Below are 11663 nucleotides of genomic sequence, written 5' to 3'. Positions count from 1 at the left end.
TATTAAGTGTAGGGTGTCACTACTTTTGAGGGACGCTTCTCCGTCTCAGAGCCATTAATGTTTGTTTTTTCATCAAAATTGTACATACTTGAAAAAAAAGACAACGGTGACTATCAAAAAGAATATGTCTAAATTGCGGATAAGTATGAACAAACTTGAAAATAATCTATTTGTTTAATGTAATGTATATTGTTATACAGTAATTTTAAACAGTAGACCATTTTTACGAATGTATTATTTATACTGTGATATACAACATTAATTCCTGTATTAAATATTAATCGAATGTATAACCATACCTGAATTGGAAGTAATGGTCTCACAGCAGCAAAGACAGCAACTTGTAATCTTCCCCAAACAAGAGTTTTTACACCAGCTGTGTAATTTGCCGAGCACCCAGCCAAGCACGAACGCGAAGACGACGGAGAAAATTACTTTATCTGTATCACAATCCATCTGTAATATCTACTTTAACTTAAAACATGATATACGATTAACAGTGCCTTTTATAAAGACAAGTAACTCCTCCTGCTAAATGACATCAGCTTTTCTGTTATAGGTGTTTCTTAAGTTTCATTTTACAGTTTTTAAGTTTCATTTTACTGCTTTTAAGTTTCATTTCATTGACAATCCGTACCCAGCATATGAAGTTCTGTACACCGGCCAGTCGCAGATAAAAATATTGTCAGTCTACACGTACAAAAGAGGATTAAATATATGTATATGTATATATATATATATATATATATATATATATATATATATATATATATATATATATATATATATATATATATATATATATATATATATATATATATATATGTGTGTGTGTGTGGACCTTGCTGATTGCCCATTAGGACTATCATTGCACACCTGAGTTTTGTTAAGGTAAAGCAGTCGGTCGGCAGGTGCGGCGATCACGATTTGATTGCCTGAACTTTAAAAAGGGGACCGGGATAGAGTGCTCGGTGTGAGCACTGGGATGGATGGATGGATGGATGGATGGCTGGCTGGCTGGCTGGCTGGCTGGATGGATGGATGGATGGAACTCTTTTAAATTGCTGTATTATCGTTGTATTTCTATTTTGTAATCTGGGTGTTTTATTGATCTTAACCACATTTAGATTTCCAAACTGTTACGCTGTATTTAAACACTGTGTGGATCTGCAGGGGACAGACACGCTCACTCCAATCCTTGGTGGAGGTTTATTTTGTGTATTTGAGTTTACTGTGTTATGGTTATTGTTTATTTTGGTAACAAGTACCCGTCTCTTCCCCTGGCTCACTCGGTGCACCTCAAAGAGGATTACAACAGCATCAAGACCTTGCTGGACGCCTTGAAGTATGATGAGTATGGCTGGGAGGTCATAGGAGACTTCAAAATGGTGGAATTCCTGATGGGTCTCCAAGGCAGTTTTACGAAGTTTCCCTGCTATGCCTTTGGGACAGCAGGGACACCAAGGCGCACTGCCACAGGCGGGACTGGCCACAGCGGACCGAGTTCTCTGTGGGGAGGAACAACGTCAAGTGGGAGCCACTGGTGGACCCCCGGAAGGTGCTGATGCCACCACTGCACATCAAATTGGGCCTTATGAAACAATTTGTCAGAGCTCTAGATAAGGAGTCGGCAGCCTTCAAGTACCTTCAAGACTTCTTCCCTAAGCTGTCTGAGGCAAAGGTCAAAGCCGGTGTCTTCGTCGGACCACAGATAAAGAAGATCCTGGAGTGCAATGAATTCCCCAAGAAGCTCACTAGTCAGGAGAAAGCGGCTTGAAACAGCTTTGTCGCAGTGGTTCGGGGCTTCCTGGGCAATCACAAGGCCGAAAACTATGTGGAGCTGGTTGAGACTCTGGTGAAGAACTACGGCACAATGGGCTGTAGGATGTCCCTCAAAGCCCATATCCTTGATGCTCATCTTGATAAATTCAAGGAGAACATGGGAGCGTACTCGGAGGAGCAAGGCGAGCGCTTCCACCAGGATATACTGGACTTTGAATGCCGCTACCAAGGACAGTATAACGAGAACATGATGGGAGACTACATTTGGGGGCTGATTCGTGAAAGTGATTTGCAGTATAATCGTAAATCTCGAAAAACTACTCACTTCTAAATCTTTTGTAGTCATTTTTGTATTACTTTAGTATAAATACATGTTAATTTGGATTCATATGTTGTTTTTTTCTGACTTTATGTGAACGAAAAGACACAAATTTGCCTGTTTTCTCATTGGAAATAGGTAAATTTCAAAATATCACTGTCCTGGTCACAAAAGCAAAGTTTGTGGGGAATAATAGCCATTTTCTATACTTTTGAGGCATAAGCAATTAGGAAATAACACTTACTACCCAGGAACAAAAATTGTGTTACATAGTGTAATTAATCTAGCTCAGTTGGTCTAATTTATTGGTATGGTTTAAGATTGCTAACTGTCCTGTTTTAATTAACTATATTAATAAATTGTTTGCCCTGAGTTGCTGTTCCTGGTGTCTTTGTGACGTGATTTTATCCAAATATACCTAATTGCCGGACCCTCCGGTTAAACAAAGGTGGTGGCAGCGGCACGCTATTACATTTTTAATCCAGTAGCCGTGAACGAGCAGGTTTATATGTATGTGTGTTTATTGCACAGTGACAACAGCCACTAATTTAATATGACAAAGGTAGTTTTAAGAAACGATTATTCTATTTTTTTTTTAATGGATTTAAGCAATTTCAAATATTTGTTCATGACCAAAGTATTGTCACCTTTACATTAAGTCTGTAAAAACTATATATATATATATATATATATATATATATATATATATATATATATATATATATATATATATATATAGCTATTTAAAATATGTATACATTGATTGAAAACCTTTACACAGTAACTGAGCTGCCTTATAAAGCCAATAGCCAGAAAAATTTCCAACATCTGTTGAAGAATGTTTTGGCAACAGAGCAGATGATTGTCAAGACAAAGGAGTTGGATTCATAGGTAATAGGGAATACTAAAGTTTACAAACCATTTGGCACATCTTGCTAGTTTGGTTGTTAGTAGCTTATTGATCCCAGAATCTCATCAAGCAGCTTCTTGAAGGATCCCAGGGTATCAGCTTCAACAACATTATTGGGGAGTTGGTTCAGACTCCCACAATTCTCTGTGTAAAAAAAAAAGTACCTCCTATTTTCTATTCTGAATGCCCCTTTATCTAATCTCCATTTGTGACCCCTGGTCCTTGTGTCTTTTTTCAAGTTGAAAAAGTCCCTTGGGCTGACATTGTCAATAACTTTTAGAATTTTGAATGTTTGAATCAGATCAACGCATAGTCTTCTTTGTTCAAGACTGAACAGATTCAATTCTTTTAGCCTGTCTGCATATGACATGCCTTTTAAACCCGGGATAATTCTGGTTGCTCTTATTTGCACTCTTTCTAGATCAGCAATATCCTTTTTGTAGCAAGGTGACCAGAACTGGACACAATATTCTAGATGAGGTCTTACTAATACATTGTAAAGTTTTAACATTACTTCCCTTGATTTAAATTCAACACTTCTCACAATATATCCGAGCATCTTGTTAGCCTTTTTTATAGCTTCCCCACATTGTCTAAATGAAGACATTTCTGAGTCAACATAAACTCCTAGGTCTTTTTCATAGTTCCCTTCTTCAATTTCACTATCTCCCATATGATATTTATAATGCACATTTGTATTACTTGCGTGCAGTACTTTACACTTTTCTCTATTAAATGTCATTTGCCATGTGTCTGCCCAGTTCTGAATGCTGTCTAGATCATTTTGAAATACCTTTGCTGCTGCAGCAGTGTTTGCCACTCCTCCTATTTTTATGTCATCTGCAAATTTAACAAGTTTGCTTACCATACCAGAATCTAAGTTATTAATGTAGATTAGGAATACCAGAGGACCTAATACTGATCCCTGTGGTACTCCACGTTACCTCACTCCATTTTGAGGTTTCTCTTGTAATCAGTACTTTCTGTTTTCTATATGTTAACCACTCCCTAATCCATGTGCATGCATTTCCTTGAATCCCTACTGTGTTCAGTTTGAGAATTAATCTTTTATGCGGGACTTTGTCAAAAGCTTTCTGGAAATCTAAATAAACCATATCATATGCTTTGCAATTATCCATTGTCGATGTTGCATCCTCAAAAAAATCAAGCAGGTTAGTTAGACATGATCTCCCTTTCCTAAAACCATGCTGGCTGTCTCCCAGGATACTTGTTACCATATAGGTAATTTTCCATTTTGGATCTTTTGTCCTGTAGGACAGTTCAATGTTATGCCTATTAATTTAGTTAATGTGATTGCAAGTTCTATACATTTGTACTGGGATATTTTATTTATCTTTCATTGCTCTGAGAGGGGAAGGAACCATTGAGATACAAGTCACCAACTGTTCTAATACCTAATGTGTCCTATTCTGTATCATAGAGGGTTTTTATTGAAGCAGATTAATGGATTATTCCACAATCCAGATGAATTAAAGGTTATTCCAAGACTTTGCTAAGATTCAAATATATATCTTTTTTAAAGATGTGAATTATAAGATATATGGTTATATTTATAGATGTTGGGTGGGCCATGCAAAGCCACGCCCTTTAAGTTCATGGGTGAAATCAGATTTTGCTCTTAGATTTTCCAACATGGGTCATTATTAGAAATAGGTGAAAACCACTGTTTTGAAAATCTACTCTGATAAGCAAGATGAAACCATTTCATGTTTGGTATATCTAGACTACCATTCTTTGGGCACTTTTTATATATTTATATAAAATGGTCACACTATAGCGTGAGAGTAACATCCGGTCATTAAGAAGCACTGGAGAGATGTTTAAGATGTCCTGTCTACTGTAGAAGGTTGCAAATACAGTATGTGCTTTCGTTTAGTCTGCTCCTCATTTAACATCAATAATTATAGTGGTGGATAGGACACGCCTGTCAACTAACATTATAATACCCTATCAAAGTACATGAGATATGCTGTGTGGCCCATTGTGGAGGTGGAGCTTTTCTATTTTGTTGAATGTGAAGGAAACCCTAATCAGCCATGCATGGTGCATCCCATTTAAATGTGTGCAGCTTATGACAATCATTTGTTACACCCCTGCACATTTAAAACGCACATAACAGCCCATGTACATCCACAGAAATACATTCATGAGTAAGAAGCTTGCACATATATTTTCTTTTCTACTATGTCATATCACTAGATGGGGCTTAATTCTATAAAAAAAAAACACTTTGATCTAACCTATGTTACATATACCTTATATAATCAACTTTGAGCAAAACACCTACTTAAAACGTGTTTCAGTAAACACAGTACTGATGTCAGTATCATAGAAAAGCATTTTGTATCAATACCTGCATGCATAGTTTCATCGAAATCAGACAGTGGTTCCCAATTTATAGCATTAAGAGCTCAGCTAATCATGTGTCACAATATGTTTATTGCCATGCATAGTTTTAACACATTTGGCCCAAGTTTCCCCAAGATAAAACTTTTAACACGTCATTCAATTAGTCGATGCTGTGGAACCATCTGGAGACAGCTATGTTGATACAACATTATAAAATATTTAGCTTGAAGTTTACTGTAATATTATACTTATACGTGGGCTCACCTGAAAGATGTATATTTATTTATATATCCATATACAACTGTTATGTAAAAATGGTCAATTCACAAAAATAGTATACAAATAAAAAAAGAAACAATTTCTCTTTTTTTTTTTTGGTTTGAATATAATTTCATTCCGAGGCACATTTATGAAACAATAGGCAATCTAACAAAATATTTCATGTTTTTCAATAATTACACAAAACATACCATTTCAGTTTCAAAAACAGCATTTTCTTTTGTACTTTACAAAAACATATTTTTATTAGGACTTGGTGAAGTCTATGGCTCCAACATTTTCCTTTTTCATAAACATTATTGTGTAAAAAGGTTGAATTGTTCCATGTTGTAGATTCTCTGTGAATACTGTTTAAAGGTTGCATGTTTTCGTCCATTTTCAGTTGTTTTCAGTTGTTTTTAGTTTGTTCACAAAGCTTGTATGACCTTAAAAGAAAAAAAAAGGGGAAACTATAAGGTTGAGCATGGTTTAGGTCACAGTAGTGATTAGTGTTCCCATAGACATACCTATGGTCTTAAACACATTAGAACTTTGTGTACATTGCAGATGAGGAATACATTTTTAACATAGCAAGTCATGCCACACCTTTTGTCAAAATCACTGCCACTGTGGTAGTGTTAATTCTATTTCCACTCAGAACAAGTTGGAAAAGAAAATAAAACCAGCTTACACACCTGTATAACCTGTATAGAAAAGGGCAAATAAAAAGGAACTGTTTAAGCTGTTATATAAATAGATGGGCCTCTTCACTGAGTTGCAGGAAAACAATTCCATCTAGGGTTTCTGTGACGTCATAAATTCCGAGACTGGAGGAGTAATTTATAAACTGTCACAGAAACCCAAGATGGGCTGAAGCGGACCATCCTTTTTTTAATTATAATACATGGATACCCTTGTGATGATAATATTAAAGAAGACGAGGTTCAACAGTACAGTTTGTTTTTTTTAAACGTAGTGTTTCACTGCTGTACAGACGTTCTATTTCCTTATTCTGTCTGCAGTATGATACAGGTCATTCTTGCAAAATAAATGACTGGTATAGTAATCAGTGTTTTCATTTTCGGTGGAAAATAGATAAATAAAACAGTGACTATAGTTTTTATTATTATTATTGTATAACGCCCCATTTTTCACGTTTTATTTTATTTGAAGTGTTTATTCAAGTTTAAAACTAATGTTATTACTTTATGAAAACGTATGGCCACTTGGTTTATTACGAAGACACAACAATGGAAGGGATTATATATATTTTTTTTTTAAATATGTTGTCTAATTTGTTTTTACTTGAAATACACACACCACTTAATTACTATATTGCTTTCTTTGTCTTGTAGTAAATTCACGAGGGTAAAGTACACACTATCTTACTTCTGGCTTTGATAACGAATATTCGAACGAATATCTAAATCTTGAACGAATATCCAAACATGACAATTCCATGTTATCTATCTATCTATATCGTGTCAGATTTTAAGGTTTACAATCACGTAAAGGAAATTACTTTGTCAATTCTCATGAATGACAATTAATGTGATTTCAGTTCTTCCCCTCAACTGGGAGTTGCTAAAAGCAGTTTGAGCAGTTGAACCAGCAGCTCTGCCAAGGGCAGTGTGAAAACAGCGCGTCTTAAGGCTTTGTAAAGGTGTGTACTAGCAGCCAAAATAATTCATACCAAATAATAAATACTAGAATAAGATACCTGTCTTGTAGTTTGACGTTTTGGTCATTTCAGTGACATTTTTTATACCAAACGTATAAACACTTACGATTGACATTTCAAAGGAGGTGAAATAGCTCCACCTCACCCAAAGAGTAACACTGAAACCACGGTTCAAGGGTTTTACCAAACTTAAAAAAAAAAAAAAAAATTATTGTATTTCTTGCTCTTATTGTATTACTTGTATCGTAACACTTGAATGTATTTGTATTTGCTTGCGATTGTGTAAGTCGCCCTGGATAAGGGCGTCTGGAAATAAATAAATAAATAAATAAATAAATAAATAATAATACCACTCCTCCTATCACTCAAGAAACTGACAAATGACATCATCGGAGTCTGGCTTTTCAAGGTTAAGTACGTTTCTAACTGTCACCCCGTGTTAGTTTAGTATAAGCAATTCAACTGATTCACAACCAAAGGACTGAATGACGTTTGTTGAACCCAACCTTACCGGTATTTTTTTTTTTATTACTAAACACACACTGTTAAGTGTAGGTTGACCAGGCTTAAGTCAGCTCCATGCAAAATAAAATAAAAATAAAAACGATCAACCAGTCGCTGACATGTAAACACAATACATCGTTATTACTAACTCTATATTGAAATCACCTGTTCGTTATCACAATTACCTTAACTAAGCACGAGGACTGAGTTTAAGTTTCATTTTTATGACAGGTCCAGTTTCTTTTGCGTTTCAGCAAGTTTGGATTGTAGTCTTTTCTTTCTCCAATCCAGGAACCGCCTTCTAATTCTGTTGGCTTGCCATCCTGCAAGAAAACCGGTTGCAAAGGAAACTAGCACTGCAACCTGCAGCGTCCTGTCTGATACCTCAGCCATCTTCACCTTTCAGAATTCAGAAGAGCTGGAAACCAAACGAAGGAGAGTCCGCTCTTCCTCACCACGTGATAAAAAAATACAGCTGGCATCTACAGGGACTCTTAAGGTTCAAAATATGTTTTTGGATCACAGACCACAGATCCGTCAATGAAACGTGTATTATATACACGTAACATCTATTACTTGTAAGCGTTAGAAAATAGTTTCTGAACTGTAATAGGTCACATCTATCAAATTATACGTAATACCAGTGCCTATCTAGTCTATCTCACACACCAATGACGTATGTTCTACTTGGTACTTCGCTTTCTAGAAGAAATGACTGAACTAATAATGTACGACTGCAATTGACACTAGATGGCACTATTACAACCAAGATGCGCGTTTGTTTCATTATTATTTTGTATCCAAAATAAGACTGTAGGACTCTTAAGACGGATTTATTTATTTATTTATTTATTTATTTATTTTAGAGAATATTTCAGACTTTATATGGATACATATCATACATATTACTCAATCATGTGTTAGTGCAAAAAAGCCTTAGATCTAATATATGTTTCTTGTAAGGAAAAACAAAATGTTTTTAACTAGGCTTAACTCAATAAGATACAGTTTTGAGCATTTATATTGGTTGGTAAAGCAGCACACTTTACCTGTTAAGTGTAGAGTCCCGGCTTAATAAACCGCTGCATTCGAGAACATGCAAAACCTGTGTGCCTGCATTCATTTCCACACAACACTAAAGTTATTGATTCCACTGACAAGCAAGCATGGCAGTAATATTTTTCAGGTGGTGGAACCCATTATAAGTAAGTCTGTAGTATTTTGTGCAGTTTACCATGCTTTAGGATGTATTTACCATTAGTGATCCTATGTATTTTTTTTTTTTTTTGTGATGCTTTATTTATATGTGCTGGAGTTGACTATGGAGGTACTAGAGCTGGGGTGGGCAATTCCGGTCCTGGAGGGTCAGTGTCCCTCCTGGCTTTTGTTCCAACTGTGCCCTAAATTACTTAATTAGACCAATAATTGGTAATAATTAGTCCAATTAAGTAATTTAGGGCAAAGTTGGAACAAAGCCAGGAGGGACACCGGCCCTCCAGGACCGGAATTGCCCACCCCTGTACTAGAGCATGTATGCTTTAATAACATAAAAAAATAAAATTTAACCATTTTCGTTCATTACCTAGGCATTGTACACGATGGTGGTTTGACTCACTGAGAACAGTTTAGTTGGAAACACAAGTCAACATGAGACCACAACCCAAATGTTAGTGCTAGTGCTCTGCCCTGTGGTCAAAATTGGGCCCTCAATCTTTCATTTTAATTGAGTGTTGTTAATAGCCTTTGAAAGTGAATTGCAACGAGTATGGGGAAATGAGGCTTTAAGAGAATGCTCCACACCAGAAGGAGATCTGCTGCCTGGCTGTTAAGTGTGAGCAAATAGTCCAGACTGGACATGGTGATGTGGAGGTGAACCTCTGTATAAGTACGATTTGCCTTATTAGCTGTTGCGTTGGATTTGGCACTTTAGACATCCCAGCTCAGAGCTCAGTCTCACATACTAAATATAGTTAGGCTGAGACTGTCCATTTAACATACATTCATGTGTTTAAATACTATTTGTCAGGTTTCACAGACCCCGATCAGCACTAATCTTTAGATAACCTTAAATAAAACGGTAGTCCTAGATTGGGGCTTAGGTTGGCCAGGGTGTCCTCGGCTCACCGCGCACCAGCGACCCCTGTGGTCTGGCCGGGCGCCTGCAGGCTTGCCTGTAAGCTGCCCAGAGCTGCGTTGTCCTCCGACTCTGGAGCTCTGAGGTGGCTGCATGGTCAGCCTGCAGTGTGTAAAAGAAGCGGTCAGCTGACGGCACATGCTTCGGAGGACAGCGTGTGTTCGTCTTCGCCGCTCCCGAGTCAGCGTGGGTGTGGTAGCGGTGAGCTGAGCCTAAAACTAATGGACTATTCCAAATTGGGGAGAAAATGATAAAAACAATTGCCAACTGCTAGATTTAAAAAAAAGTTTACTTTTAACAGTATGTTTCGTATCAGATATCCCACCTTCATGATAGTCTTGACACCAAAATAAACAAATCCCCTGGGCTAGATGAGATAATCCCGATAGTACTCAAAGAAATGAAATAAGTTATTTACAAACCTCTAACCAAGATCATGCAACAGTCTCTTTAGACAGGGGTTGTACCGACAGACTGGAGAATTGCAAACGTAATACCGATCCACAAAAAGGGAGACAAACCCAAACCAGGTAACTACAAGTACCAATAAGCCAGACTTTTATTATGTATAAACTTATGGAAACTATAATAAGGTCCAAAATGGAAAAGTACCTATATGGTAACAGTATCTGGGAGACAGTCAACATGGTTTTAGGAAAGGGAGATCGTGTCTAACTAACCTGCTTGATTTTTTTGAGGATGCAACATCGACAATAATATAGACAATAATAATTGCAAAGCATATGACATGGTTTATTTAGATTTCCAGAAAGCTTTTGACAAAGTACCACATAAACGATTAATTCTCAAACTGAACACAGTAAGGATTCAAGGAAATGCATGCAGATGGATTAGGGAGTGGTTAACATGTAGAAAACAGAAAGTACTGAATAAAAGAAACTTCAGAATGGAGCGAGGTAACCAGTGGAGTACCACAGGGTTCAGTATTAGGTCCTCTGCTCTTCCTGATCTACATTAATACCTTAGATTATGGTATAGTAAGCAAACTTGTTAAATTTGCAGACGACAGAAAAATAGGAGGAGTGGCAAACACTGTTGAAGCAGCAAAGGTCATTCAAAATGATCTAGACAGCATTCAGAACTGGGCAGACACATGGCAAATGACAAATGAAAAGTGTAAAGTATTGCATGCAGGCAATAAAAATGTGCATTATAAATATCATATGGGAGATACTGAAATTGAAGAAGGGAACTATGAAAAAGACCTAGGAGTTTATGTTGACTCAGAAATGTCTTCATCTAGACAATGTGGGGAAGCTGTAAAAAAAGGCCAACAAGATGCTTGGATATATTGTGAGAAGTGTTGAATTTAAATCAAGGGAAGTAATGTTAAAACTTTACAATGCATTAGTAAGACCTCACCTAGAATACTGTGTTCAGTTCTGGTCACCTCGTTACAAAAAGGATAGTGCTGCTCTAAAAAGAGAGCAAAGAAGAGCGACCAGAATTATCCCAGGTTTAAAAGGCATTTCGTATGCAGACAGGCTAAAAGAATTGAATCTATTCAGTCTTGAACAAAGAAGACTACGCAGTGATCTGATTCAAACATTCAAAATCCTAAAAGGTATTGACAATGTTGACCCAGGGGACTTTTTTGACCTGAAAAAAGAAACAAGGACCAGGGGTCATAAATGGAGATTAGATAAAGTGGCATTCAGAACAGAAAATAGGAGGCACTTTTTTA

General features: G+C 36.7%; 1 protein-coding gene across 1 annotated transcript; it reads right to left on the bottom strand.

Annotated features, from left to right (window-relative positions):
- Positions 1 to 5318: 5318 nt before the first annotated feature.
- Positions 5319 to 8387, bottom strand: LOC131737122 (mitoregulin-like). Its single transcript, XM_059024081.1, has 2 exons — positions 8010 to 8387; positions 5319 to 6085 (listed from the first exon to the last, which is right to left on the bottom strand). The coding sequence occupies exon 1, from the start codon at positions 8215 to 8217 to the stop codon at positions 8047 to 8049; it is 171 nt and encodes a 56-aa protein (XP_058880064.1). The 5' UTR covers positions 8218 to 8387; the 3' UTR covers positions 5319 to 6085; positions 8010 to 8046.
- Between the last annotated feature and the right edge of the window lie 3276 nt (positions 8388 to 11663).

This window comes from Acipenser ruthenus, chromosome 5 (assembly GCF_902713425.1).
Source record: "Acipenser ruthenus chromosome 5, fAciRut3.2 maternal haplotype, whole genome shotgun sequence".
NCBI lineage: Eukaryota > Metazoa > Chordata > Actinopteri > Acipenseriformes > Acipenseridae > Acipenser > Acipenser ruthenus.
The sequence above is the reverse complement of the archived record's forward strand: the minus strand, read 5'-3'. Positions and strand labels throughout refer to the sequence as shown.